Source organism: Acartia tonsa, chromosome 12, assembly GCF_053477335.1.
Source record: "Acartia tonsa isolate MP-2025a chromosome 12, ASM5347733v1, whole genome shotgun sequence".
In the NCBI taxonomy this organism is placed as follows: domain Eukaryota; kingdom Metazoa; phylum Arthropoda; class Copepoda; order Calanoida; family Acartiidae; genus Acartia; species Acartia tonsa.
In genome coordinates, this window is record NC_137271.1 from 36,712,106 (window position 1) to 36,727,842 (window position 15,737).

At 32.3% G+C, this 15,737-nt stretch overlaps 3 protein-coding genes across 12 annotated transcripts in view; 2 read left to right on the plus strand and 1 right to left on the minus strand.

The window, feature by feature from the left end:
* The window catches only part of GCS2alpha (glucosidase 2 subunit alpha), a 220,187-nt gene that overhangs the window by 116,320 nt on the left and 88,130 nt on the right, over nucleotides 1–15,737 (minus strand). The window lies entirely within an intron of this gene.
* LOC145333094 (uncharacterized) lies at nucleotides 23–12,584 on the plus strand. The gene is made up of 16 exons (XM_080178252.1): nucleotides 23–126; nucleotides 1,104–1,149; nucleotides 1,772–1,863; nucleotides 2,899–3,022; nucleotides 3,784–3,877; nucleotides 4,119–4,189; nucleotides 4,726–4,848; nucleotides 6,283–6,372; nucleotides 7,036–7,117; nucleotides 7,530–7,599; nucleotides 7,872–7,993; nucleotides 8,518–8,578; nucleotides 9,460–9,532; nucleotides 10,012–10,110; nucleotides 10,578–10,712; nucleotides 11,135–12,584. The coding sequence occupies exons 1-16, from the start codon at nucleotides 29–31 to the stop codon at nucleotides 11,222–11,224; spliced, it is 1,470 nt and encodes a 489-aa protein (XP_080034378.1). The 5' UTR covers nucleotides 23–28; the 3' UTR covers nucleotides 11,225–12,584.
* Nucleotides 12,571–15,562, plus strand: LOC145333100 (uncharacterized). The gene is made up of 2 exons (XM_080178261.1): nucleotides 12,571–13,222; nucleotides 13,638–15,562. The coding sequence occupies exon 2, from the start codon at nucleotides 14,536–14,538 to the stop codon at nucleotides 15,415–15,417; it is 882 nt and encodes a 293-aa protein (XP_080034387.1). The 5' UTR covers nucleotides 12,571–13,222; nucleotides 13,638–14,535; the 3' UTR covers nucleotides 15,418–15,562.

Below are 15,737 nucleotides of genomic sequence, written 5' to 3' on the forward strand. Positions count from 1 at the left end.
TATGACAAATAATTTCAGATAACCAAAAATGATATTTAGACGCAGTTATTATCTAAGCTATGATAATATAGATAACTTTGATGTTGTATTAAAATGTAAAGATAATGTTTCGGTTTACGGTCACAGGTAAATCCGCAAAATTTTTTAATGGTAAAATGTTCCTGGGATCTATTATCTACAAAAACATATACATTATGTTAGCACAAAATTTTAACGGATATTAGAAGGTCTACACAAAAAATAGGAAATAGACATTGCTCAAAAACGCACAGTTACCTTGCAGTGCACATAAATGTGCGAAAAAAATACTTTTTTACGCATGTTTTCTTCATTCAAGTTTTTTATGTGGATTTTGGCTATTGCAGATTATTTGTAGGCCTTTTCATGCATTTTATTACGATGTGTTGCAATAACATGTACGTTCAATCGTTTAGCAGCTAGTAGCCTTTAAAGTTAATAGATTTTTTAGATTTTCGTTCCCAGAAACATCATACCTACCGCGAACTTCACTAGATCCAAAATTTGTACCGAAAATCGTGTAAAGTTCATCCGAGTACGCTTTGAAGAATAATCCAGTTTAATGGCAATCCTTTTTTTGTCTAAAGATTAAGATCTTGGAAATTGTTGGTCCGAATAAGTTGTACTTTTCTGAAAAGCCTCATTAATGTCTTAATGTGGTTTTGAGCTGTTTTCCACAATTACACAGCCCTCCCCTTCAGGATACGGGAGAAGCAACTCGTCTTGTAAATAGTGCCTAAGATTGTCATTTCATGAGATAATTTACTTGAAGTAACCATATTTTGTTGAAACCTTTCTGCAAACAATATTAATCTTTATTTAAACAAACTATGTCGAGTTACTTAAATTGGTGCACGTGACATTAGTTTCAACTAAGGTTCTGTGGGAATAATACAATTTTTACCATTTCTAAAAATATAGGTATATTAATTAGGTTTACGTTTCAATGTATTTTTTTGTTCTTGAGTTATATGTATAAAAATTCTGATGAAATATTATAACTTTACAAAACACATTTTCTACATGTTAAATTTTTTTTTTAAATTAAACAAAAGTTTATTTTAAATCTTAATTTCATAATTTAGGTTGGTTTTAGCGGCGGCTAGCTCTCTCTTTAGACGATTATTTCAGGTATTAAAAACGGAAATAGGTTTTTATTTTTAATTAAATTACCTACATACCTTCTACCATTAGGTTTTTATTTTTAATTAAATTACCTACATACCTTCTACCATTTTTTGTGAAAAGATTTTTGATTTGTCAAGTTACACTTACACAAAACAGATTTAAAGCATTAATGACAAGAGTTTCATTTGTCGTCAATTTAGCTTGCTAATACGGACGTCATTTATTGGTCAGTTCGTTTATCCAGTAAGGATGGGGTAAAGTGGGAGGATGGGAATTATCGTTATTTTAGCCAGCTGCGATTATCACTTTATTATAGTAAATGAAAATCTGTTGAAACATACAAGTAATAAAGTATCGATTGATACACTGTAAAAGTAGACTTGACTAAGATACACACACTTTTTGACTTTGGGGATATACTATTATACATACTGGGACAGAGGGAACGTTTGGCTGTAAATTTTATCCGTACCCAAAGTTTTTAAAACTCATTCGTTAACCCCAAACTTTGGGTACTCTCATTTGTTAATTTTTGGTTGGTTCATACTTTTCAGGCAATAATTTTAATCTACAATGGGGTGGTTTAGTTTATTATCATCAAGGATGAGCATTAATTACATTATAGATAACTGAAACAGACGATAACGTGATCACAATTGTTCTCAGTGATTATACACAACCAGAGATTCTTCCAATTATAGATTTTCTATATGGAAGGTATGTTTCATTTTTTATGCTTCACTTAAAATCTAAGCATACCGTATTATAGATATGACCCAACAATATCCTGTTATACAAATTAATAAGGTTTTTTGTCTGTAGATTAAGATTTCGAAAACTACTGAACCAAATGAGTTCTCCGTTTTAGGGAATATTCACATAGTCCTCCTGTTGATTTTAGACTGTTTTTTTTAGATTTAGGACTTAGGATGGTTTTAGGTTATATTTTCTGTCCTTCCCTACCTAAATACAGAGCACCTAAATGCTAGGGGCACAGCCACTAGTTTTTAAAGTATAAAACTAAGAATATTTTTTTTAATGAAAGGGGTAGTTTCACGAAATGCTTTTGAACTTAATTTAGTGAACCGCATATTCTTTGCTAGTTAATGGGTTAAACTATATTTAGATGGCATATATTTGAAAGAATTTCAATTTTCTACCACGTAGTTTTGAAAATATCAAGACTTGAAAATCGTCTTTTTGTGATACATGCAATTTAAAAAGACGATTTTTAGTTCTTGATATTTTAGAAACTACGTGGTAGAAAATTGAAATTCTTTCAAATATATGCCATATAAATGTAGTTAAACCCATTAACCAGGAAAAAATATGTGGTTCACTAAATTAAGTTCAAGTGCATTTCGTGAAACCACCCCTTTAAAAAATATATATATTCTCTTGTGAGATGTGTTGGAAAGAAATCTAATTTAAATGTTATTTTACTAACTAATAAATATATACCTTTATTAATCTGAATTAAAGAATTATAAATCATTATTTTCACAATTCAAAGTGTGTTCAGCTAAGCTTTCCTTCCCTCACTATATTTTTACCTATAATTGTCAGTAACGCCGATGTTAATATGTCTGATGTTCAAGAATGATTTTCATCATTATTTCTAAGGGGATTGTGTACACTCCACTAAAACAATGCATTAGGAAGATCTCTCTTCGTCTTTCTTGACCCAATGAAGGTTCCATACCCCTCTGATGAATTTCTGAGGCCGCAGTTAAGTAATTTTTTACTTTTTAGGACAATCACTCTAGATGCCTCAAATATTCATAAAGAATTAGAATTTGATATATTTCAACCTAATTGGGAGTACAGTGACATCAAGGAGCTTACGAAACAAGATGAAGCTATACTTAAACATGAGGTTTGTAGTTTTGTTTACAATTTTGAAAAAGAAAGGGTAGAATAGTAGAATATACCCACAGTATTACAATACATTTGTCTGTAAATTACATTGACCCCAAAGTTAAATAAACGCGTTCTTTCATTGGCTCTAGAACTTTGGTAGTGTCCTATCTTTTCCACAAATGATTTTAATCTACTTTAAGATCCTAGCTTTTCTAAAGATTTGTAAGTTTAAATTCGTCTTTCTTAAAGATTTTATTTATTGGGGTTTATAAAGGTAGAACATCTATCTGTCATATTTAGTGGAGGGATTTCAATTTTCATTTTGATGAAATGTATTCAAACAGGTTACCACTGAAGTAAAACCACGGCAATTTGAATAAATGCGCGCATTCCTGTTAGGTTGTTTGAGGAGGGTAATCTAATGTATTATTTAAAAAGTTATGAGGGGTTTTAAAGTTGAGGGTGGTAAACACAATTTCGCAATAATGCAGGGGGGAAGGGGACATTGGGCTGTTAATTAGTCCCCTAAGTTTTATAATAGCGTTTTCTTATGCGTTGGCTAAACAACTTTGGGCACTTTTTTTAAAATTTTGATTGGTTGGGTCATGAAGTTGAGTGTCCAAACGTTTCAACCACTAATTGAAATCTTCAGAATGGGTAATTTAGTGTATCATCCTTTGGGATGTACATTGTACAATGTACATCAATATATCGGCCATTGTCTTATCCCTTTAGAATTAGATCTCTTGCTATAATGTAATTTTTTCTCTCTAAAAGGGTGAAGGAATCAAAGAAGAGTCTGAATGTATTGACATTACTCCTGGGGAAAACGGGTTTCCTACTAGTACTGAGGACCATGATTTTGTTGAAGGTAATATTGCGGTTTTCACTTAAAGTGCTCACTGAAGATAATAAATGCCCATTCCAAATTCCTTTTCAATGTAGCTTCTCATAGGCCTAGGCAAATTTTATAATTATTTTGGGGGAGGAAACCAATACCCTCCCAAGAGAAATCGTTAAAAATATTTTGTAAGGACATTTTTATCTAAAACTACAATTTAAAGTGGGGCACCGCAAATATCTAAATAAATGCTTTTTTATCTTAATTTTAGGTGTAAATTTGAATGAGGATGATTTTATAAAAGACGATGGAAGTGAAAGTGAAGAATATTATCCTAAACCGGTATGTCATTTTCACTTTCTGAAGCATGTTATTTTGTCAAATTAAAAAAAAGTAAAGATTAAATGTACAATCCCGAATCCTTATAAAATTCCAATCTAAATATTAAGATGCAGACATTTTTTACATTCGATTTTGAACTATTAATATACATTCTTGGGTTGTTTCTCTTAGTGCGATGCACCTCTCTACTCTCTAGGCTTGTGGCGAAGGATTAGGTTAAGTAGGATTCGAACAGACCCACTCATGGGCAAAAATGTTTTATATTAATATACCTATTGGTATTTTTTTGAGGAAGGGGGGAGTTGGGGTTGTAATTGTTGTGTTTAAAGAAATTCTACATAAAATCATTATGTAAACTACAGTGTGTTTTTATTTAGGAACAAAAGTATTACTTAATCTAACACACTTACCATTGACAAAAATTAATACTTACTTATTATACTTGATGTTGTAATTCTCTGTGTCCCCAGCTAGGGGCCCTGTGAGAATGTTTGATATTCTGTTAAAATAATAACTGCATCCATTCAATGTTTTAGAGAAAGAGAGGAAAAGTAGCTGGAACTGGCAAACTGAAGAATGATAAAATCCAGATGACCTGTCAGCTATGCCAAACTTCACTGGATAGTATTATGGCTTTGAGTAGACATATTCAAACTGAGGTTAATACAGGGTGGGGCACATAAATCCGGACTTTTTTAAAACGGCCATAGCGTCAAAACTACTTGACCAATCAGGACGTTTGACCCCACTATAAAAAGCTTAGGTAATGACCTTTCAGCACAAAAAAATATTTGGACGATTGGGGACGTGTACTCCGAGCTGGCCGCGAATATGTTCAACAAGGCGGATTCGAAATGCGCTGGTGGTTTAATCTTGATTCACGACTAGGGCCCACTAAATCTGACCTCAGCCCATCTGTAGGTGAGGTAGGGTTATAAAACTTGCTGGAGATACTCTTAGATACATAAGTAAGACACTAGAAAAGACTAGAGCTCTCTATCTGAAATGGCTTGGCCGTAGTACTCCAGCAAAGTGAAATGTGTCAGATTTTAAGATGTTAAAAACGTCAAAAATCGTGAAAAATTGTTAATATTTTTCGGTTCTCGATTTCAGCGACCCATATGGAACTTTAAAACTCATTTTAGACTATGGATTGCTTTGACAACTTTAGCTAAATTGTCATGCCATTTCCAAAAAGGTAAAGAACGACGTTCTAGCTCAACTGTGGTCCAAATAAGAGCCTCTGTGGCAAAGGGTAGCTTGAAAGTTGGATTAATTTGGATCCTGCGGTTACTCAAGATCCTAAGGAAATGTGGCCTCCCAGCAGCCTGATCTTAATTCAATGGACTTTTGGGCCTAAAGCTACTTTAAAGTATGCACCAATAGACGTGCCCATATCACAAAGACCTCCCTCATTGCCACTATCAAGGAGAACTTCGCCAGCTTGGACAGGTACATTTTGACCTGGGCCTGCCGGCGGTTGAGGAGGCGGGTAGAGGCGGCGAATGAGACTGGCGGCCATTTTTTTAAATAATCTAATAGTCATATACCTATTCTGCCTCCCAGTTTTTAAAATTCAATAAAATCTTTAAAATTGACGATTTCATGTTCATTTGTTTAAAAATTTGAAAAAGTCCGGATTTATGTGCCCCACCCTGTATTTGATTTTAATTGGGAGGGGAAAAGCATTCGAATGAAAATTTCTTTACCCCCCAAGATTATTCTATGAATAACAGTATCTTTTCAATCTTTATTTAGTTTGAATTTTTTTTTTATACATAATAAACGCTCATTTTATACTTACGATTTTTTAAAATGATATAGAAAACCTAATCTATTGGCCACTTCGTTCATCCAGAAGGAGGGAAGGTTGGGGTGCAGGAGGTGGTTTTGGGGGGTATCTTTATTTTAGCCATCTGGGAGCATCACGTAAGTAGAGTAAATGAAAATATGGTGCAACATCCAAGTAATTTTAAATCGATTATTATATTGCTAAAAAGTGACTTAGAAAATTGCATTTTGTTTCGTATCATGAGCCTGAAAAACGGATTTTTTAATTGCTCATTAAAAAGACTAATTCTATTCTTTTTTAGCACAATTTGACTGAAATACCATGTGATAAATGCAAGTTCAAGACTGAAGATGCTAAAAAAATGTACATGCATGTTTACAGAAATCATAAGGTAAAATTTAATTTAAAAAGTAAACAAGAATGATAACATACATAAAAGCGGAGATAAAACATAAATTATCAATGCACATAATATTCAACATACATTATTTAGAAATATGAACAAAAATTCCCTATTAATCTATACCAAAATTACTTAAATACAGGGTGCTTAATATGGACATACCTAAATTTTAAGACTTAGTAGTAGAGATGCTGTGCTAAAAACGTATTGCCTAATAATCTTAGGAATCCTTACAGAGTGTGATGATAATATGATGTATAATATCTATAATACAAAGTAGAATGATGCCTGTCCGACCGTTCGGCCTTCTCAAGCTTAAGATCTCGGTAACCGCTGAACCGATTGGATTATACTCTTCAGGGAATATACCTACTGGTACTGTGGTGGTTTAGGCTATTTTTTGTGGGTTGAAACACCGCCAACCCCCCCCCCCCTCCCCTCCAAAAAAATGCCCCCAATTTTTCTTTTAGGTGCCTAATTTGTTTTTAAGTCCTACCAATTATTTTTATTTTAGGTTCTTACCTACCTAATTTTTTTCTTTTGTTTTCCTAACTGATCAAACCAAGTGCATTACCTCATGGGACAAATCCCCTAGAGGCTATAGCCGAAGCCACTAGTTTCTTATAATGGAAAAATGATATAATAATTCAGGGCAGCTTTTCGTGTTCTAAATGTGACTATGAAACCAACTGTAAATCCAACCTACAGAAACATATCAAGATTAAACATGATGGTAAGGTTATGCTTAGTATTTTCAAAAAATCCATACGTATATAAAAGTAACAGGATGTTTGTCTTTGTGTCTGAAGCTTAAGATCTCACGGACTGTTAAACTCATATCATGGTTCTCTTATAAGTAAAGCTTCGTATAGTTCCATGCAAGGTTTTTAACTATTTTTGGGGAAGGTATCTTCATCCTTTAAAGAGAAATCCTTACTTAAGTCCCCCCCCCCCCCTCCTTTCCTCAAGTTTCCCTAGAGGCCCTAAAGGGCGTAGCTGCTAGAACAAAATAAATTAAGCAGTAGTAGTATCTTTACATTTTTATCTTTGATTTATGGCCGTTAGTTGCCTTGTTACAGAAATAAATGCGAAAATACTTTTAATATCTTTAAATATCACTTGAAAAAAATAATATAATAATTTAGGTGTTCAATTTAAATGCTCGTCGTGTGATTTTGTAAGCACCACTGGACCTTATGGATTGAAAAAGCACAAGTAAGTTTTTTTCCCTGTACTATTTAAATAAAATAAAGGATTTTTTTAGTAAATAGCTAAAGGTCTATTTTTATCTCGTGACTTTTCCTATATTTAAAACATATTTAGAGATTGTAGTTTTATTAATTTTAAAAATTTATTTATGTATGTTTTTAATTAAAATTACTTTTTGATTGGCTGAAAAGTTTGAAGCAAAGTTAATTTATATTCTTAAATGTCACTGTAGCATTTTCTTGAATGTCATTTTTCAACTAATTAAACTAAAATTTTAGAGATACAGAACATGGAGATAGAAAACAATACTCCTGTGATCAATGCAGCTATTCAGAAACTACAAAGTCAGCCTTGCGAGCACACAAAAAAGAATCTCATAAGAAACAGTATATGTGCGATCAGGGATTTGATTCAATCATTTTTAAAGCTAGCGGACATGCCACTAAGGCCCTCTTCCAGGGACATTTAAGAAGAAGTGCGGGGATTGGGGCATAGACGTCCAAGCTTTTTTTGGGGGGGTATTTACCCCCCTCCCCCAAACAATTTTAAATGGGGGGGGGGGGTAATCGCCCCATTACCCCCCCCCCCTTGGACGTCTATGGATGGGGGGGGGGGGGATGATAAGTCGACTCTCCTCTAATAATTTCAATTCTAAAAAGAAAAGAATTTTTTTTTGTTGGGGGGGGATTTTTATAATGGTGATTTCTCATGTAAGAGTGAAAGTACTCTCCATTATAATAGTTATAAACCTTCCCTGCCCTATTAGGAGAATCATATTTGCCCAGTAGTTTGCCAGATCTTGAGCTACAGACAGACACGAGATATCCGGTTACATAAGCATCATTATTATCTCTTATAAAACAAATTAGAAGGATGTCTTTCCGTCGGACAAATAGAAATTAAAAAAAGTTGAAACAAATGTTTAGTGCGAGTATGTAGCAAAAAATGTTCACAATCTAAAAGTTCACAAACTTGCTATTCATGAAGGAAATAAGTCAGAGTTTTTTTTATTAGATAATAATATCTGTTTTCAGGGCAAATCTTCCAGTCAATAGGGCAGTACAGACTTAATATTTCATTGTTTTCAATTCGTAAAATCTTATTTCATTGTTGTGTTAATAAATGTTTAAGTATAGATGTTGAATAACCCTAACAACTACCTGGTTCCTGTGGTTTGGACCTTTTTCGTCTGCTAGTAAATTGCTCTCTGCTCTTTTGTAGCTCCTATGTTGTGTTAATATTTCTGACTCTATTGGCTGATATTCTGTTACTCCAATGTTTTGTTAAGGTTACACTTACTTTTCTTCACGACATTGGGTACAACTTTAACGTTTTTGGTTAGATTGGGTTTTTAGCACAATGCCCTGTTGAATCAAAATCTTATTCTTGAACATACAACTTCAATGGTTTATATCGCCTGCATTTTCTTCATTTTATAAAAGTGGTCGAATAGCCCTAATTATGCTGTTAAACAATCTTAAATTCACCATATAAAGTATTATTTTTATTAGGGTAGTTGCACGAAGTGCTATTAATTTGAATTTAGTGAACTACATATTATTTTCTGTTCATTAGTTTAAACTACATCTATAGGACATATATTTGAAAGAATAAAAATTTTCTAGGATAGTTTTTCAAATATCAAGACTTGAAAATCATATTTTTTGGATTTATACAACTTACATGGCTGTCCTGTTTTCACAAAAACAGCATGATGGCTATTTTGGTAGAGCCTAATTGATTGCCATTTATTGTAATACAAAATTATATATGATAGATATTATTTTTGTAACTTATGCTTGCAATTAAACTCGTTAAATGCACTTCATGCAACTAAAAAAATCTCTGACTTAATTGAGAAACTGTAGGGCATAAATATATGTGCGATCAATGTGAATATTCAGCTAAAACAACAATCAGCCTTACAGAACATATTAAGGTAAAAATAATTTTTGATAAATTTTTGCCACCTAAAAGTATGATATTATTATTCTTCTTATTTAATATGTGGAATCTTTGGTCATTTATGCAGCGTATATATGTATACCAAAGTCTTAAATGTTAGTTTGTCTTTTTTTCTGATTTTTGGAGATTCGCTGTCATGGATGTTGTCATCCTAGTTGGAGGCAAATTAAAGGTGCTTTCCCTCAAAGTACCTTTCGAACACTAACCATGCCTAACCCTTACAGATGGACCTAACCTTTTGGGGCCTAAACCTGTGGTGCCTTGAGCCCTGTGGGACTATCTAGTTCCTAATATAACCTAACCTGACTTAAACTAAAGTAATAAACAATCAAAAAAACAAAACTACCCCCCCCCTCTCCGTCTACCCTTATAACTAATCTAATATTAATAAAGTGGAGGGGGTTTCTGTGCACCACTGGGCACTTTGAAGAAAACTACTTTTTGTTTGTTTAGGTTGTCCACCAGGGAATAAAGAAGTTATGTGACGAATGTGACTATGTTGGTACCACAATATGGAGCCTTAGAAAACATAAAAACAAGCACCATGAAAAGGTGACTGATAGGATTCGAACTTGTGAAATAGATTTACTTTAAATGAAATAAAAGACGGTTTCACGTTAATTATTAAAAGGTCTTAACGTACCTAAGATGTAAAATAGTAGATTTTAATGTGTAGATAATTTTATTCCAAATTGAATACGATAAGTTTCTTTAGCTTTAAAAATGCTTTCATTTTTATGGCCCTAGCGAATTCCAATAGGATTGTCTTTAAAAAAGGTTGACTTTGCCCTTGATCTTATCGTTTTTTGTAGTTAAAAGTATTAAATATTATGAAAATGCAAGTACTCAACTTATGCAAAGTCATAAGCACGACAATGATTGATAGTAAAATTATGGGGGATTTAAAGGGGTTGGTTGTTTGTATTTATTGGGATTTTACTAAGTTTGGACCAAATATAAAGGTCTAGCCTACGTTGTTATCAACCGTCCACAGAAGCATTGATGATCTATTATTTCAGTTGAAAGTGTATTGTGACAAATGCCAGTACTCTACCACATTCAAGGCAGAACTGAACCAGCACATCAAGATTGTCCACGAAGGATTCAGATATTTTTGTGACCTCTGCGATTATTCTTCACAGAAGAAAATTAAGGCACGGCTTTAGTACATTCTAGCGGTTGCGTCCTTAAAAGCCTCTAGGGGCCCTTGAGTTAGGAGGAGGGGGATGTCGACTCCCTCCCTTTTCAATTGTAGTTTTAAAAAGAAAAAGTGTCAGCGCTCTTGTAGGAAGGGAAGTCCTTTTAGTGATTTAGTGATATCAGTTCTGCGGTTAGCAAGATACTTCAGTACAGACAGACACAAACAAGCCTGTTACTTTATTAAAGTACCATGTATTGTACAGTCAGTACTTGCAGACAAAGGTCGTGCAATCAAATTGATTGTCTGGTGAGCGTGGATGGTGCACTTGGGTTCTATAGATTATATCTTAAAATCCAAGGAGAACCCCGCCCTAACAAGGTATATAACTAGGTAATAGAACTTGATCTTTGTAACTAAAGCCCTCTTATCATACAGATAAAGCGTCACAAGGAATCCAGACACGAGATAGAATACAAACCCATGGAGAGAGGAGATATCATTTTCAAACCTAGCAATCAAATTTAGCCAGGACCCTTATTTTCATTTGTAAAATTCTACATTTTGTAGTAAAGAAAGCCTACTATTTACTTTACAGTCGCTACTGAAATAATTCTTTGTTATTAAATATTTTTAATTATAAATAATCACAATTGTGTAAGATATATTATGATCAATAATCTTTTTAAAATCCTAAAAGTTTTATTTTCTGGCTGTGAATTTAAACTTCAACCTATTGCCTTCCATGTTGTGAAATCCAGGGATTAGAGAGATGAAATAGATTGTTTGATCAAGCCTTTTAATCTAGACCCTTGTATGACACTTAAATGAGGGTGGGGGGGTAAATAGACCCTACACTTTTAGTTGAGTTTAGGGGTAAGAATGGAGGTACCCTCCCTCATAATTGTTATTAACCTTCCCTGGACGTATGAGAACCCTCACTGTAACAGATAAGCAGATCTTGTTACTTTAGTACGGATTGGGCTTAATATTGCCTTGTTTATAAGTCTACACAATAATGCAATCCTAATAACCTCAATATAACGCTTTCCCTACGTTTAATTACCTCTCCAATCCCAGGATTTTAAAAATCTTTGAAATAAAGCTGTGATGTTGTAATATTTTTTATGTATATTTACTAGATATATATTAATTATCTATTATTAGTTATAATATATGTAGAAGTGCAAGAAAATATACCTACCTAGCTAAAGGTAGAATTGAATTTTAAATTTTGCATGTTGATAATTAAAATGGTGAACCTGTAATAGTTATTTATTTCATCCTATCATAGACAGCTTTCCGTGGGTTTAAAAAAAAAATTTTAAGACTTAAACCAGTTTTGTTAGCATAAAGGTGCCAAAGATTCGGGCTAATAAAACTAAATAATTTGTTGATTTGTATTTTAATATACATGGAAAATTGTCTGTAAAACTATGCTATGCAAGATTTTTCAGTTTCACTACAGACATAATGTTATCACATGGACTGATTTTATTTGCCCACCCATCACCCAAGTAAGGATTCTTTCTGAAAAGGCTACAAATACAAAAAAAAATTGTAAAAAAGCTATTTAGTTAGGAGCTTACAAAACCACTTTCATCCTTATAATTTATCATTTTGATATACGCGGAAAGCTGTCCATAATACGATAAAAAATTATTCTTATAATAAACTGCTTATTTTCATTACAATATTTTGATAACTTCAATAATAGGTAACTTTAGGATAAAGGGGCCTTAATCTGTTTTTGAACTTGGTTTACAAATAGTTATATTTTCTCTGAATGGGTCAAGTCTTAGGAGCACTGAAGTGGTATATAAATAATATAAATATTAAAGTTTAAAAAATGAATGATTATTAATTTCAGATTAAATAAAGAATAAAATGATCTGATGAATATACTTACTGTTTATATTTAAGAATTATATACATATACATTGAAGACACTCAGGTACCATATTACTTTTTAATAGAAAAGTAATCTACAGATAAAAATAGCTGTATTGAGTCTACTCTAATTCAATCCTTTGCATTGGGCCCTTCCCCACACATCAGAGCACGACCCTAGATACGAAATGGAACAGCAAATACATCATGAGAAGCAATTTAGTTGTGATATCTGTAGAATTTCATTTCCAACTGATAATATTTTAAATGCACATAAGGCACTACATGACAATGGCAATATACATAAATGTGATTTATGCAAAAAGACATTCTTAAATCAATATTCTTTATCAATGCACAACAAATCAACTAAACATCTCATAAAGTTGGAATCTACAAAGAATACTGGACAACTTTTTGCTTCTACCAGTTTTGTTGATTGTTGTGAAACATGGTGGCTGAGAATGTTGAAGAAACTATAAAACAAGAAATAGGAGCAGAGATGAAGGACAAAGATTATCTCTCTTGTAATGATTTTTTATTTCAGATCTGATAAAAAATGAGATGATCTTACAAAAATAATTTTGACAGTTACCCATTGATTGTGAGTTATAGAACTTCATTTTAAAAATCCAAGTAAATGATTTTAAAGCAAAGTTTTTCTTTAATTAGAGTCAGTCCGTCTGCATGTCCGTAATGGTTAGCTCTTATGGTCAATATAAGCATGTAAGTATTGTGTTATCCGATTTGTTAAACTTCTCTTTTATGGTTGTTGTCATCTTTGTTTTTAAAGAAAAGTATTCAAATAAATAAAACATCGATCCCCATCAACAAAAAAATCTTACATTTGTATCCAATGTCTTTCATTGTAACCCAAAGAGAAGAAAGGTTTTAGAATTTTTATAAATATTTCCTTCCTAGCTTTTAAATGATATGTTTGGTTACAAAATGTGCCTAAACCACCTTACTCTTTAAATCACAAGTTATATTTTACATTGCTCTTATGTAGTTTTTAAAACATTTGTTTCATCAACTTTTTTTTCTATTTCAGGATAAATCTCAACCCTTCTTTCCTAACATTAAACTCTACAATTTCATGGCCCTAGCTTCAAGGAAAAAAGAAATTCACACTCCAATCTAGTTTCTCCCATCAACCTTAGGCTATACAGAACCATCCTTCCTCTATTAAGATTTAATTAATTCTTAGAAATTGTCACGCGAAGCTTTTAAGACTTATCATCAAACAAAGTTTGGTAATTGGATTTATTTAAGTTGTGTGTTGGAACTCTATACTATTAACTCTATTGCTGTGTTTAGTGGTCAAACTGGATATATCATCAAGGTTTACCTCCCCTTTGTACTGTCAATACACACACACACACATCCAATTGGTTCAGTTTTTGAACAGCAGTGAAGGAAGTAACATTAATGTGATTAAATCGTTAATATTACTTGATATTTATTTATGTTTTGATGTTCTTAAATTTAAGATAATTTAATATTTTTCATTCATTAATTCTCTATAATAAGTTAATTTTATTAATGCAAGCTGTTTACTTTCAGATATATTGCATTACTTTTTTATGCACAATCTTAGAATAAAATCTCATACTAAAATCATAGAGTAAAACTTTAATTAAACCATAGATTAAAAATTTGTTTATGGTAATCTAAGGCCAGTGATCGGATGTGTACTGTAAATAATGTACTACAACCTATTTTCAATAAATTAATGCTCTAGATTTGTTTTATTCTATAAGTGTAGCATAATGATACACATGTATTTAATATCTCAATTTAATCGCACTGTAAGGATTTGAAGTGAAAACTTTATAGCTTGGTATTGTCCTTACATTAGCGAAACAGAAATTACCATCACTTCATTATCACTTCATTATCACCATATAGAATCTTTGCCTTGAGCCCCTCCCCCAACACTAAATACAAAAATGGAAAATTATAAAGGTAAAAAAGTACAACATGAGAAGCATTTCAGTTGTGATATCTGTAAAAATTCATTTCCAAATGATAATATTTTAAATGTGCATAAGAGACTTCATGAAAATGATATTATACATGAATGTGATTTATGCAAAAAGACATTTTTAAATCAATATTCTTTGATTGATCATCAAAGGATTCATGGAGATGTGAAATCATTTAAATGCGATTCATGTAAAAAGGCATTTGTAAGAAGTGATGAATTAACGATACATCAGAGGATTCACACAGGGGAGAAGCCATTCAAATGCGATTTATGTGAAAAGGCATTTACAAATAAGAGTAATTTAGTAGGACATATGAGGATTCATACAGGTGAGAAGCCATTCAATTGTGATTTATGTGAAAAGGCATTTGCATATAAGAGTTATTTAGTAGGACATAAGAGGATTCATACAGGTGAGAAGCCATTCAAATGTGATTTATGTGAAAAGGCATTTGCAAATAAGGGTGATTTAACTGTACATAAGAGAAGACATGTAGGTGAGAAGCCATTCAAATGTAATTTATGTGAAATGGCATTAGTTACCAGAAGTGAATTAACTAGACATAAGAGGATTCATCTCAATGAGTCTACAAAGAATACTGGACAACATTTAGCTTCTACCAGTTTTGTTGATTGTGGTGAAGCTGATGTTAAACTTGAGATTAAAGAAGAGGAAACTCTAGATGAGGATCCTCTCTCTGTCAACATGGAGGCTGAGAATGTTGAAGTTACTATAAAACAAGAAATAGGAGAAGAGATGAAGGACACAGATTATCTCCCTTGTACAGACAATTCTTATGAGGATATTGACATTGTGGAACACAAAATTGAGTTTAAATTATGATTAATTGTATAGAAAATACTACCTAATGTTATATAATATCCTTGTAGCAAATGAGTTCGAAGTTTTTTTCATCATCAAAAATAATATTTTGTAAAATTTTCTATCAGAAACTTAATCCAAGATGGCACGTGCATAGTCCCCTTTTGTTTTATTAAATAACTCATTTAAATTACAATGTTTTTTTTATTTCTTAAAGCTAAGTAAATGAATATTTACTCAAACCGAATATCACAATTTTGGCAATGAAATGTGTATTAATATATGGAAAAGTGTTATAACTTCCTTTAAAAACGTTTTTTAAGGTTTTTATCTTATTTCTT